This window comes from Toxorhynchites rutilus, chromosome 1 (genome assembly GCF_029784135.1).
Source record: "Toxorhynchites rutilus septentrionalis strain SRP chromosome 1, ASM2978413v1, whole genome shotgun sequence".
Taxonomy (NCBI): Eukaryota; Metazoa; Arthropoda; class Insecta; order Diptera; family Culicidae; genus Toxorhynchites; species Toxorhynchites rutilus.
Genome location: NC_073744.1, coordinates 15,335,631 through 15,350,383, shown reverse-complemented (window position 1 = coordinate 15,350,383; position 14,753 = coordinate 15,335,631). Strand labels below are relative to the sequence as shown.

The 14,753-nt window shown below is 40.1% G+C and overlaps 1 protein-coding gene across 5 annotated transcripts; it reads right to left on the bottom strand.

The window, feature by feature from the left end:
* Positions 1–677: 677 nt before the first annotated feature.
* Positions 678–13,623, bottom strand: LOC129761973 (carbonic anhydrase 2-like). 5 transcript variants are annotated; one of them, XM_055759851.1, is made up of 4 exons: positions 5,206–5,338; positions 4,764–4,850; positions 4,561–4,638; positions 678–2,066 (listed from the first exon to the last, which is right to left on the bottom strand). In XM_055759851.1, the coding sequence occupies exons 3-4, from the start codon at positions 4,634–4,636 to the stop codon at positions 997–999; spliced, it is 1,146 nt and encodes a 381-aa protein (XP_055615826.1). In that variant the 5' UTR covers positions 4,637–4,638; positions 4,764–4,850; positions 5,206–5,338; the 3' UTR covers positions 678–996. The 5 variants fall into 5 exon arrangements, with proteins under 5 accessions (XP_055615826.1, XP_055615827.1, XP_055615831.1 ...); XM_055759852.1 differs by lacking the exon at positions 5,206–5,338 and adding an exon at positions 4,935–5,157; XM_055759856.1 differs by lacking the exons at positions 4,764–4,850; positions 5,206–5,338 and adding an exon at positions 13,361–13,623.
* Between the last annotated feature and the right edge of the window lie 1,130 nt (positions 13,624–14,753).

Below are 14,753 nucleotides of genomic sequence, written 5' to 3'. Positions count from 1 at the left end.
ATGTCCACGTTGAACTCTAAAATTTGACGGGGAAGAATAAAACGAGATAATCGAGTCGTAGAATGCGATAGCAACTAAACGCTCGACTCACTGTTGAGTCTCATTGACGGAGAAATTGCTGGAAGAGCCCAAAACTCATTTACAATTGAATACGAAGGCGAATTTCTTCATAGTCCCCTGACTATCCTGAGTTGAACATGATTTTGCCGAGCCCTGATGTCAACTGTCAGTGGATATTCCATGCTAGTGATCACTTGTAAAACTCCTTAAACAGTCCGTATTCCTTCTGTTTGACGTCCCGTAGGTAGTGTCATTTTCAACGGAGTGAAATGTCGGCTTGAAAATTTTCAGATGATTTACTTACACTGTACACTCAATGAAATTCAGAGAACGTAGAGAATGCGGGAATTGACAACATGCGGATTTGTTTTGTCCATTTTCAGTCGAACGAACGATTCTTGATTTCCAACACTATTTTGTATTCGTCGTTGTTCTGGACTTGTTTGATGTTACAAGTTGGGTGGTGGCTTTTCGCCGAAAGCACTTTCCCGATTTATCGTGGTAACATGTTTATCTTCTAGCAAAAATTTAATAAACAAAGTATACACCATAAAAGGAAGAAAGAGAAGGGAATAGAAGCAAATGTGAGTGTGATACTGATACTGACAACAATTCAATTGATGCTCGGTAAAATAAATATTATATTTGGTAAAACATCTTCTGGATGACTCTCACTTACAATAAGATTTTTACAGATAAAAGCATACGCGTTTTATCATTGTAGCCTGCTGCAATGACATTTGGTTTATGTTCTGCTTTGGAAACGACTCACGGCGAGAAGCTGTTCACCGTTGCATATTCTAACTTAACGATTGATTAAACTATACAAAACTCCTGACATTAAAAGGTATCGGAATTTGAACATTATGCTCGACTCTCAATTATTTCGCTCAAATGCAGTTTGTTTCATCGACAAAAGCCATTCGATCCATTCACTCAGTAACGATACACCCTACGGTTGAACAATCTCTGCAGGGGCCTAAAGTTGTTAACCATCATTCCATTCGAGGTCCTGAGTCGGCGAAACAGTCTCATCTCTCTGTTCGTTACTAGCAGTGGTTTGGCGGAAACAATCCATGTCACCGTCTCTAGACAGGGTGGGGTCGTTAGGCTACCCTCGTAGGAGAAGTACGGCCACTCCATGTCCCCGATCAAATCATACAACGGGAATGTGTCGATAAACTGAATCCTGTACTCTGTGTTGGGATTGACAATATGGCGCAAAAACCGGGTCCACGTGTTCAGTAGCACATCGCTGGAATGGTAGATTTCGTAGAACATCCCAACTACCACCAAGCCGTGCGGTTCGGTTCTGGCCTCTTCGTAGGAACTGTAGAGCGCGTTGTAGAATACCAGGTGGAGCTCCATTGGGTAGCGTTGGTGGTCCATAACGTGTTCCGATCCGACCGTGTTGTTCGCACCCCAGTGGAAGTGAAACTGTTCGAAGTAATATTTGTTCTTCAGTGGACCACCTCGAATGTACGGTCTGTCCCCTTCGCTCCAGTTGTAAGTGAATTTGGCCGAGTGGCCATCATTCTGCAGGCGGATTCCCTGCGGTAGATTCGTTTGGCCGATCAACGCCAGAGGCCGTTTGTTGCGCACATAAAGGGCACCTTTCGTTTCCAGCGCGATCGGACTCTGATACGCTCCTCCACACTGAGCGGCGCTTCGGTGCCAGTTTGATGGTCCATTTTCATCCCTCTCTTTGTAGGAAAAACCAGCCCCGCCAATGTGGGCTCCCCGTTGGCGTACCAATGGTTGTACCTGATCGTTGTCCGTCGTCTCGTCACCTTCTTCCCGCAGCTCGGAAGGGAAGTAAAAATCGGGATTCGAGCCGAACCCGAAACGATGCGGCTGTCGCGATGCCGCCAATGATTCGTAGTCGTATCTGGGTGCATTCCGGTAATTGCCCCGGCTCTGGCGCGCTTCTTCGTCGAAGGGCGCCAAGCGTCGGTGGCTTTGTAATCGTGGGATGTCCTCCTCGTAATCAGGGTAGAAGTCTAGTTCTGAGAGAAAAAAAGAGTAAAGAAAATATTTTTCGAGTGTTGTAAGACATATTTTGGTATTGCAAATTACTTTACAGTGTCGGGCAAAACATTAAGACCATTCTAATGCAAAAAATTCAAATAAATTTTAAATGCTTATTCAAATGTAGTATATGCCTAGCGGCGAGCATATATATTAGTATGACAACTTTGAAAACCACAAGTTTTACACAATCAAAGCAACCCGTTTTAGCAAGACCCACTGATAGCTGTCAAAAGTTGGAAAACAGTGCGACAAAATTTAGGACCAGTTCTTCGTTTTAGCTGTTTCGAGTGTTGTTTCCACCGATTTTTAAAGAAAACTTTTTGTTTCTCGGTGGTATTTTGTGTTTTTCGGGTCCTGGTAAGTGTTTATCATGTAAACAAGAAGTATGTAAGGTTTTGATTCTCGAATTCTAGTTGCAGTCAACGAAAAATGGGTCGCGCGCATAATTGCACGGAAACACAGCAGAAGTTTGTGTGGATTCCAGAATACACATTGGCACCACTGACAGCTATAACTGTCTCACCTTATTCGCTTATCTCACAATTCGTACATACCTCGATCATAGCAACCTGACGAGCGAACCTTGAGCTCGGCCTGGCAGCTGATGTGGACACATCACACAGGAAATCGAGCCCCTTTCTCGTTCCAGCCGCAGTATCGGTAAGATGTGTTACCGAGTTCCGGGGCAAGATAGAATACCCCACGGAGCTCGGTTATTCACAATGGTCATCCGCAAAATGTCCAAGGCAGGCAGCAGCCAACGCGAATTCGCAGAGTACTTGGGACGATCCAAGGAAAAGAATGGCTCTGCCATAAAGCGAGCCTCCAAGAAAGATCCCTCCAAGGCCTCGAAAAAGATCCGGGACGAACTTAACTTGTCCGTGAGCTTCCGGACAGTTCAGCGGCGGTTGGTGGAGCAGAGGCTAGGCGGTAAAAGCTCCCGGAAGGTCCCGATGCCGACGCCGAAGCATCTAAAGACGCGGTTGAAGTTCGTGAAAGGACCACTTCGATTGGATCGATCCGGATAAGGAAAAGCATCGGCTCGGACGAAATAACTTTGGTTCATCGCCCAATAGGCTGCGCTTACATGCCACATTATGGTGTGGGGGTGCTTCTCCTGGTACAGGGTTGGCCCCCTATACTGGATGGATGAAATCATGGATCGGTACCTCTACGTCCAAGTACTGAGGGATATTATGCTGGCACACGTCGAGTGGGAGATGTCCTCGAAATGGAAGTTCATGAAGGATACCGATCCGAAGGATACCGCCAAGACCGTCAAAAAGTGGTCCAAAATAACAAAGAGAACCTATGGGAGATCGTGAAAAGCTCGGTGTACACGGTGAATTCGAAAAATAAGCAGCAACTGTGGGGTAGGATCCAAGCTTGTTGGTACGCCATCCGCGTCACTGTGTGCCAGAAGCTGATGGTATCCATGCCGAACCGGGTGCGTTAAGTGATGCGTAACAAAGGTTACACGACCAAGTACTAACCCTAGAAGCTTATCACTGTATGAATTTTCTTGTTTTAATTTTTTTATGGAATTTTAAAATCGGTCTTAATTTTTGTCGCGTCAATTTAGTAGCTAATTATGCTTTAAACGCATTTTTTAAAGCGGTCCATAGACGATCAATATTATTCAATAATATTGAAGGTGCAATATTAAAGCGCCTAGACGAACAATTATATTGCACAAACCAAAATATTGCGCCATAACATTGAACGTCTATGGGCCGCTTAATGAATGACTATTGTTAAAACTACAGATGTTATAAATTTCTTCGAACAATGCAAATAAATTATTAAAAATGGATTGAAGCACTGGATTGGATAATTTTTTCTCGAAGTTTTGTCACTTTTTTCACTTTAGCAGTGGTCTTATTGCTTTGTTCGACACGGTATATGAATAAGCACTGCATTTTCTTATCTTTTTAACCTGAGGCTATCAACTTTAAACGATATAATTCTTCATGAAATATTCTCGATGATCGGAAACGCTCTAGCGTCCCAGTAAGGACAACCAAGGTTGATTCGAGATGAATACACTCTAAGCATATTTGTTTCATTTAATTGTTAAAAAAATCATCATGATTATTAAAACATTAAACATTTACATTAATAATACGACTCTAAAATACATCATTTAGTTTAACCACAATAGTCAATATCGTGAAATAATGATGAATATGAATCTTCGCTTACATTCACGATTGGTTTAGATGAAACTTGCATTATCCTTTTTTCTTAATTTTAAACACAATATGTTGCACCGATCGGATCAAAATAACAATTGTTTAAAATCTCGGAGGAAAACTATCTTCGCTGCACTACAACATCCAAATCAATTAGAGTTGATCATGCCTCATTTGCCGCAAATTCTTTCGTCGCTTCATTTCAACGGTCAGCAGAGATCTTTCGATTAGTTTCACTAAAAACAATCAGCACTTTTTCAACGAATATTGCACTTACTTGAGCACGAGAGCCACGGTATAAACATCAGATAGTTGAGCAGGAAAAAGTGATACTGTCGCATGGTGTACCTCATCTCTGAAAAGTCAAACATAACAAACAGAATGTGCACTATATTAATTACAACTGTAACAAAACTATTTGGTTTTCGATGTTTGTTAATGCAATTCAATCGTAGCAACACGCAATCATCAAATAGCAACCTGATTTTCCCGCCAAACACACTTCGAAGCGTCTTTCACGATCAACCGTTCAATGCCTACTGGATGAGCACAAGGATCGTCCTTTACCTGGGCACAAGAACACAACACAACAAAATGAGTACCGGCAGTGACCGACTAATTGCTTGGAAATTTAGACCGCGCCGCGCACACCTTCCAATATAACCAATACATAACCCAGCATGCCGTTCAATACGCGATCGCGGTTCAACTGTGCCGCAGAATTCTCACGTCACATCGGATCGGCCTGTTTTTCCGATAAGGTCGTCGGAACTTGTACAAAGCGCTTAGGTTAGGTGCGCTGATAAGGGTTAGCGAAAATGAACACCAAACGCGGACGGTCATTCACAGGGTTACGGCGCTCGGATGGAATTCTCGGACCAACACAAATTGAGGCCTTTAGCAAAAAAACTAATTGTTATACCTTTTTATCACTGGGAAGACAAGTTGTACTTTCGAACTCAAAAACTAGCTTCGCTGGTGAATGGTTGTAAACAAACTGTGCTATTGAATAGTGATGTTTTGTGCACAATGATGCGTGGTACTAAGGACTTCAACAAAGTACACACCGTATCGTATTCGATCGAAATGGAAAATTCGATGACAGCAATTTTTCGGGGATGAAGCTTCAGTTCAATCAGACAATTGTTTTCTTTCGTTCTCGTTTCTTACATTGCGTTTGTCGGCAAACAACCGCGCGGACAATTGTATTGGGTGTATTTGGATATTGACAATTAAAATAGGTTCAACGACATCGTCTCTTCCGTTCATCCCAAGGACCCGAGCATCGTAGTATTCACGAGAGATTTTTTGGACAAAATTGGAGCCGTAGCATGCAAAGCGATCGCGTCCGAAATTCCCCATCAAGGTCACTCAAGAGCGAGTTAGCGTCCACCCGGCGATCAGCAGCCGGTAGAGAACGTTACCCAGGCGGAACAGACTAACCACGCACCGCGCAATCCATTTATTACGTGAAGAAAAGCTTGGCTCTTTTATGTTTGGCAAAGAAAAGCGTGTTGTGCGTGTCAATTTCAATAGGATTATAACATTTTAATTCAAGTTTTTAAGCTAACAAGCGATCACTGTATTCTACGACTGTAAATCTCGACTCGAAATGACGTAAATCTTTCGACTTTGGCCCATTTGCTTCACATGGATTCGACTCACACAAACTATAATTCGCATCATATTTCATTTCTGAATGGAGTATAAATTGATATTTGCAATCAACAGTAAACTAAGAGGATTCCCGATGAACGTATTTGCAATATAAAAGATCATCCATTCAGTATTGAAGCGTCCAATGATTGCGTGGACTCGCTTCTCATTTGTCCTTTTCGCATGGCTACCCTTCATTCCCGAAAATTGATAGCTGATCATCCGGAAAGCGAGTCGCAATCGCGATCACGACCAAACGAAGGGCTAATAAAGGTGGCTAGAGTAGTAATCGAAGGCTTTTAACTACGAGTTTTAGCAAGATGTGCCTTCTAACATTGTATTGGTCGATTTTTATTGCGATATGAAAGATCTATCCATTAGTTTCGTTCAATTATTATCCGAGGCCCTCAACAAAACTCTTCGACTCCTCTTCAACAAAACGAATCAGGACAAAATTGATTTGCCTATGATAGTGTCTTTTTAACATCGGTGAAGAAAATACTTGCGCCTCTCGTGAACTCCAGGTTCCTGACCTGATAGAATGGAAATTTTGAGCGTCAATCAATGGATAGTTCTGCGATCGAGCCAACGAACGTTCGCTCGGTAAGAAATTGTGAATGTTCGAAAGAATTCATATCAAAAAAGGCACAGGAGATTGTGTCCAAGACACGACTGCATATTTGACGTAGGATTACGTTGGGCTCTCTGTCGTGTGCTGATTTTTTCTCGATTATAGACCGTTCCAGAAAGTATGGGCACACTTGGAAATGACTCTAACATGCGTATTTTACCTTCATTTGATTAATCATATCCAAGGTCCCGGCAAAGTTTTGTAGTCCAGTTTTACATAGGTTTCATCATCCATTATAATGCAGTTTTTATTCTTGCTCAGGATACTGTCGTACAACTTTCTGGCCCTTGGTTTCACTGATGCGGCTTGTTGAGGACTTCTCTTTGCCTTCCGTTGCTTCCTGTATGTCTTTAGGCCAAGTCTTCCCTTAGCACGCACAACATTTGAAGTAGATGTTCCCACTTTTTTTGCTACGCGTACCGATGCCGAAGGTTTGGTAGTAAATACTTCTTGTATCTTTTTGTCGAGTTTTGGGCATACTGGACCACGTTTCCGGCCAGTTTTCGGCAGATCCAGAAAGGAATTCTCCTCACCATACTTACGGATCGCAGTTCGAACAGCTTTAACCCTTACGCCTTCCTGTTTCGCCAGTTTTCTCAGGGACAATCCAGGAACTGTAATCCATTTGTGCACAATTTTTTTACGATGTTCTGCGGAAAGTCCTCGCATTTGGAAAGGATGTGATAAAAATCGACTGTGTTTGCACCAAAATGAAGCAGAGAATGTAAACAAACGGACGTATCCAAACACGGTCACAGAAAACTATTTACAATTGAACGGCAGCGTTCTTCCAGTGTGCCCATACTTTCTGGAACGGTCTATACAACAGTAGGTGAAAATTCGGTCCGCTGCGGTTGTTTGAAAATTTTGTTGTTTCGCTACTATGGAAATAATTTGCTCTGCTCAGTTTCAGTTTGCTCACATTACATCTGTATGGAAATATGAATAAGGAGCAACATAATGAACTATGTATTCATTACTTGTTTTTCGAAATGCGGAATGCAGAAAATTTGCATCAATTGTTTGAAAATATTTCTATGCGCCTATTTCAATTGTATTCTTTTCGAAATAAACTATTGAATAATTGTAAAATATAAATACTGATATCCCGGATTGCGCACCTTCTTCGCGCTGTTCACTCATCTTGTTGAATAAGCCTCAGTTTAAGGTATCGTAATGCGTTCGATAAATAAATATATGTTACATGGGATGGGCTGGTACGATGTATTCCCAAAAACATCCATAATTTTGATAACACATTATTTGCATACGTCATCTAGAGGCGAATGAGCTTGGTAGTTTCAAGCCGCTGTGATAGAAAATACATAAAGACAATTACCGATTGAATCGATTATTGTAAAATGCCCGAACGATTAATCCATGATCAATTAAACGAAAATTCCTTGCCGCATCCAATTGTGATGTTCAACAGGAAGAGTGTTGTTGACCAAAGCACACTAGAAACACAGATGCTTGCCGATTTGAGTGTCGAACGAGAATGAGAAATCCACGAATGCTACCTCCTTTTATATCAGTTGGTATGTGCGAAAAATGCGCCTCCCACTTGCTCGCGATGCACATATTTAGCCGCAATGCTCTCCCCTATAATTCAACAAGTCAGTCAGTCAGACATGCTCTCGTTATTCCGGAGCGGTCGGAAGGAGCGACCATAACTGAATTTGGATTTTGGGTTTTCAGAAACATGTGACATATGCGACGCACATCAACAGAAAATCATACATTAAATTCATATTTTATTTTTGATTATACAGTCCCGTATTCTAATTTCTTCAGAGTGCAAATGCACTGGATGCTAGAGCAAAGATTGCTTTTGCAAATCGATCAATCAAAACGCGTGATTTCCATTGCTTGAAATTTCTACATTGTTTGATAGTTAGTTCCATATAATATATAATTTTATTCATTGTAATGAATTGTTATGGAGTGCCATCATGAAATGACTGAGCAATGAGCATGACATTTTTCACAATGCTTTCGATTTTGTATCCCCAATGTGTTCCCAAAAGACGTAATCCTACGTCAAAACAATTTTTGGTGGAATGAAGCTCGCCGGGTCAGCTAGTATGAAATAGTTTTAGAGTTAATAGCTATCAATCGAATTGATCCTCTAAGAGTAGTTTGGTATGTTATACCTTACAATTCCCTAATTCGTAAATGGTTTATATTAATAAAAATTGGGAACACACTCATTTTCCCATAAATTTGTTTTGTGCATTTTTGACCTTATCTACACGTACTTTCTATTCCGAAGAGTGAGTGTTACCGTGAGGTATAATTTTTATATACCACTAGGAATGAGGCGTGCGTAAATCGCTTGCTCGAAATGTAAATGCAGCGTTTGTCCGTAAAAACAGTGTGGAACACGGTGTACTGTTCCCTTGGATTGGCAGGCACCCAATACTGAAAGTTATGCTTGTTTACTATAAAATCCCTCTTAGGTGGAAGCGATCCTCAACATTATTTATGAAAACGCGTGTGAAGGGTTTGTCTGAAGTGTTTCTTCACATGCTTTTTTGTGACTGGAATGAACATGTCCATTTAATATTTGAGTTAATATGATTTTGTAGATATGGAACTCAAAGCGTAGCAACAACATATTAAGGCTCGTAGACCGTCACAATGACTGCTCAATTGAACCTCTAACTCGTTCTACATTTTCAGGGGTTCTTCAACTCCTGTGCCTTCCAATAGTGCCGTCAGAGCTCTTTTAAATTCCTGTAGCAATCAAAAAGTTTAAACACGTTCGAATTGCTTTAACAATCGGATAGTAGTTCTATGCGGGGAATGTCACAATGCCAACTGACGCATCTTTGTTTCGCAATCATTGATTCGTCATATCCATGTAAGGCGGATATGACGAAGCCCTGATGTTCACCCGATGAAAAGGAATCTCAATACGGCATGGCACCGGCCTTTCTACCCCCTCTTCAGCCGAAGTGGTACACAAGCGAATTGAATTAAATAATTTCTTAGTCCTACGTCAACAAGGCGGTCTTTTCTTGGAAACAACCCTCTATATTTTTAAGAATACTTTGCACCAGATAATCAAAAATACTTCTTCCCTTTTATTAACAGCAATTCTAATAACAGACACATAATCTCTTCAAACATGGCGAATAAATGTTCGAAAGTTCACTGAACTAACTAAAAGGTTTTCAAATAAATCGTAATACAACATGGCAATATTACAAATATCTTTTCTTTATACTCAAAATCTGGGTTACGCGGGCTCAATCGAATCTGTTTTTCGAGTGCATTTAGCTTGAAAAAAAAATTCTTGCAGCTTTTTTCCCATGCTGTCAAACGTTTCTCCCATAAAAGGAGCGAACGTTTTCGTGACTCGGGCTTTGTTTATTTAGCTTTTGTGATCGTGCTAGAATTGGAATAAATGTTGTAATTTGGGTAATTCGTATTTTTCAGTTGTTTTCATGGAAGAAAAAAGTTCAAATAATATCATTCAGCGAGAAGTAAAATTGAATTACAATTGAATTTAGAAGTCGATAATACTGAAATTCAGAATCAACCAAAATGTCAGTTTATTCATTCATTTTCATTAATTCGATTATTTTTGCCTTTCATAACAATACTTTCTCTATGTAGTGGATTATTATAAGAAAAGCAACACTTTTTTCTCCTCCTGATTATTGGATCTCTTTAGACATTTCGATTGGATTATTTTGACAACCAATTTGATCCCATCTTCATGCCCCAGCTCAAAGTAAGGTAAATGATGTTGGTTTGTCCGATTCAGGGTGTGTCATGAAAATCACATATAATCAAGGCGAGTTTGGGTTTGTTGGAAAGCCCCACATCTCTAGATGCTAATAATATCATAAAGTGTTCAAATTACCGAAATTTGTATGTTTTTTCAACGATTTTCTTCAAATAGAAATTGTGATCATGGTTTGTTCACCTCTGATCATGGCTTGTCCTCAAAATTATCATGGTTTATTCGGTTTTTGAAATCATCATTTTTGAATGAAAAAAATTCGAATTTTCATGTAGATGTTGCATTTTTTTTTTTGCATGTGTTTACAGTCATCAATGCCTAAATTATGAATGAATCAATATTCATAATTTAGGCTTTCTTCAGAATATTGCCTTTCCTTTGGCATTTTAAAGGTGAACAGCACTCCACACAGAGAAACTTTATTTCTGCTTCGCGCGAAGGACAACAAAACAAAACAAACAAACTGCAGCGCGCCAAACGGATGCCATAGTAACCATGTGGGTGATCCAACAACAACTCATCGGACAAACCATGATCAGAATTGCGCTCATCGAGATGTTTTAATTAAATAATTGAAATGATTTTTACAATATTATTACAAAAGGTCTGCATTCGAACCAAATAATCATCTGGTGGTTGAATAAAAGTTAGCTCAAATAAGGAGCGCATTGACACCAAGAGAAGGTGGACTTTATAAACCTTTAACACATGTGAACACGTGAAAATTTTCTATAAAACTATTGTGAATCATGAAAAAGACAATTTTAGTTATATGTTTTGAATTATTTGAACATCTGATTTAACACAGGTGCGCTGAACTAGATCATTCAAAAAAGTGGACAAACCAAGATCATATTTTCGACTGAACAAACCAACATCATTTACCTTACTAAGAAAAGGTGAGAGTAGGTGACAGTACTTTGATTCGTAGTTCGAAGGGTCTCTTGCTACTGAGACTTTCCGGGAAGACACAGTAGACACAGTTAACTTTCCTGCACTCCGCTTTCGTCTCCAGGAAAGTTAAGCAGCTGAAGAGTGTATTGGTCGATCATGTAAGATAACTATTGTATGGATTACTCAAGCCCGGCATTGAGAAGGCGAGTTGTCTTCGCCCAGAGAGGTTTCTGAGCAGAATTCTAGTAGTAGAGATGAGAGTAGACTGGCGTTGATGCAGAATAAAATTTTATCGAATAAGACGGTTGAACTTTACTGATCGAAATGTATTTGCGACTGACTACGCTCTGATTGAATTCAATTCTTTGTTTTTAAGAGGCTTTAAACTTTGCAATTCATTCGCCTCTATCCGCTCTGAACATTTACTGCCCTATTTATACGATTGGTCCAGTCATTTTAATAGCGTTTGTTTGGATTGCATCTGGAATGTTCGCTATAATACAATTGCGCTTTGTATAGCAGGTTCGTTTCCATCCGTTCCCATTCTGACAATTGGGTTGTTATTGTTTGTGATTGTTATGATTTTTTTTTATCTCATCCATTTATTAGGCTCATTTAGCAATTCAGCTGTCACAGAGCCGAATTTATTCGTATACATTTTTATGTTAAGATAAGTATTGTTGTATATTACACAGTAGCCATTTTTTTTTTGGCTTAAGATTCCTATCCATCGATAAACATTTGTTTTTTTTTTATATCTATAGCACAGTAGCTGTTTAGGCCTAAGAATATTCCAATTCTATCGATACACAACACATGCCGCCTTTTTCAGCGTTAGAATATTCCTATTGTTCGTATGTTCACAACGGGACTGTTGATATGAGGCTTCCATTGCTGTGTTAGAATTAGCACCAAATAAAAATTGTTATGATTGTTCAGATGTTGTTTTGTTGTGATGTTGTGTTGTGTTTTGTGTTCATCGCTTGTGTGTGACACAAAAACTTAAGGTTCTTAAGATAATTATTCCTGATAACAGAGATAAGTTACATTAAAAATTCATATGCAAATGATATATTTATAGATCTGCCTTTCCATGTGTGCGGATTCAGGACTGTTGTCGCGGATTTTAGTGTTTGTGTTTTGTAGTTTTCTAAATTTGTTTTGTAGTTTTAGTTTGCAAATAAAGCAATTGATTGATGTGTGTGTGTGTGTTTTTTTTTTTGATTGTTCGGCCTGGGCCGTAACACGGGCTCTCTCGCAAGAGCGGGTTCACAAGGAACCGAATTGCTGGACAGATAAGTTTCATGCGATGAATTTTACCAGTCATTGTGTTGAGGTACTCCCATGAGTAGTCAAACTGATACCAGAAGTTCTGGACAATGGTTTTATTCAATTATTTCTAACGTTTCTCCGAGAGTGTGGTTCAATGATTTGAGCGTAAGCCATGATTCAGATTTGAAATTTTTGAACTTAAAAAGCTTCAATTGCGAAAAGATTTTATGGTTTTAACGATCTATCACGTAGCAGAATTCACGAGTAGTTTACAATCTTTAAGCACCATTATTAACACGTGAAATGTATATTGGTCAATTGAAGGCTGTGACAATCGAAGATATCACACTTTGGTGAAATATTTGACCCTTCGAAACCTCATTAAACTTATTTAGAAAACTTTGTAGAATTTGCGCTATGGAATGCGAAATGCATAGGAAATGAAAATTTTCTCGGTTCATCCTATGCACTTACAAAAAAAACGAAACTAGACACATGGGCGCACTATTTTGGAGGGAAAAGTGACTACAGAGAGGTAAAAGAAACCGACGTGCAGAGCTTTTTTGGCCCAATGTACAACTTTTGTATATCACTTGGAAAAACGAATAGCTAATCTAAATAGCACCAATAATATGAACTAACGACCGGAAAAAACATACAATAATTTGTTGAAAGCCATAATGGATTCGAAGTGAACTAAAACACACTCATTACCGCTGTCACTAATCGGTTATAATGTTTATAAACACTGCACTGTTTGACACTTTCGATGATAACACGTTGGCGGGAAAATCGTTTCACTCAAAAGCGGGACAACTCCCGCGCTCTATTTTCGCTTGTATCAGGCTACAGACCTGCAGCTACTATACTCACTTGCGATACGTGAACCGCGCACCGGTTAGTGGCCAAACTCCCACTCACACGCACAAGCTAGGGGCTAACAAGGCACTGCTCTGCACCGATAACCAAACTAACATCAAACCTTTCGGGTTTTGGGTTACTCAATCTACGCCAATTATTGAACTTCAACTACTGAACATTTTATTGCACTACTTAAGGCTTAAGGCTTCCACAAAGGTTAGGGTTTCTCGAGGTCACGAGGTTTTCGGTCGAGTGGACCAGAATTAACGTGTTTTGCTGAAGAGTACCAGCTAGTGATTGACGAGCATCGGAACGCGAGCCACAACTTAAATAGTACAATTGGACTATTCGCAATTGAACGTGCACATCGCCGCAGTTCAATGGCAAGTATATGTACACTACTAAGCCTAAGCCGGGTGTAACGGCTCTACTCCTTTACACACAGCTTTAGCAGCGAAGCGAAGAGATCAAACGATGCGCTGCTCCCTGTGGTGACAAAAAGGGAATTTCTAAATACCCCCATATGACTGTGCGCTTAGCCTGTGTACAAACTGTGAGGCAGTGACGGTAAAGAAGGGATTTTTTCGCAACGAATGTTTTCCCACCGCGGTGATGAGCGTCAAAGGGAAACAACGGAAGAGCCTTCGCTGCTGGATTCAATAGTTCGAATTGTTTGCGGAAAACGGCATTAGAATGCAATGACACATCACATTCCTGTTCCGAACGGGTTATTTGCATTATAATTCAACTTATCGTTAGGGTTATTGCATCGAAAACTCGGTTTTTCTGTATTATTATAGTGACTTTCGTCACTTTTACCTTCCACTTCAGAGGAATATCGGGAGTGAGAATTGAACTCGTGTCCTTCAGCGTGAGAGGTATCGATGCTACCACTACGCCAGATCGCCTCCCTAAAAAAACTCGGTTGTTTCAGATGTTTGTGCACATTCAACATTGTCAACATATTAGTAGTCGCTTGGCGTATTACAGCGAAATTCTTATAATACTGAAGCAATTAACCGGAAGGTTCTCCCGCGTCAATTTTATTTCAGTGGAAGAATTCCCGCCTTCCCAAGTGATGACTGCTACGCTTGAACTAAACGTGATTCATGATGTATGTCACCGACCAGCAGTATAAAGGGTGTGTCACATCAAATTGCATCACGGAAAAAACGCTGTAGAAATTTAATTTTTAGGAATTATATCTTCAGCTTTCGCTTATAATCAGATAAGAGTGTATAGACCACGTTGGCCATGCTTCACTGTCAATTTTTCGTAAATTTGGAAAAATGTCGTCGAACGAAAAAGAGCGTCGTGAATTAATCCTGCGCACTCATTTCGAGAATCCGGAGTTGTCACATCGGGACATCGGTAAGATGCTGGGAATCGTCCAATCCACGGTCAG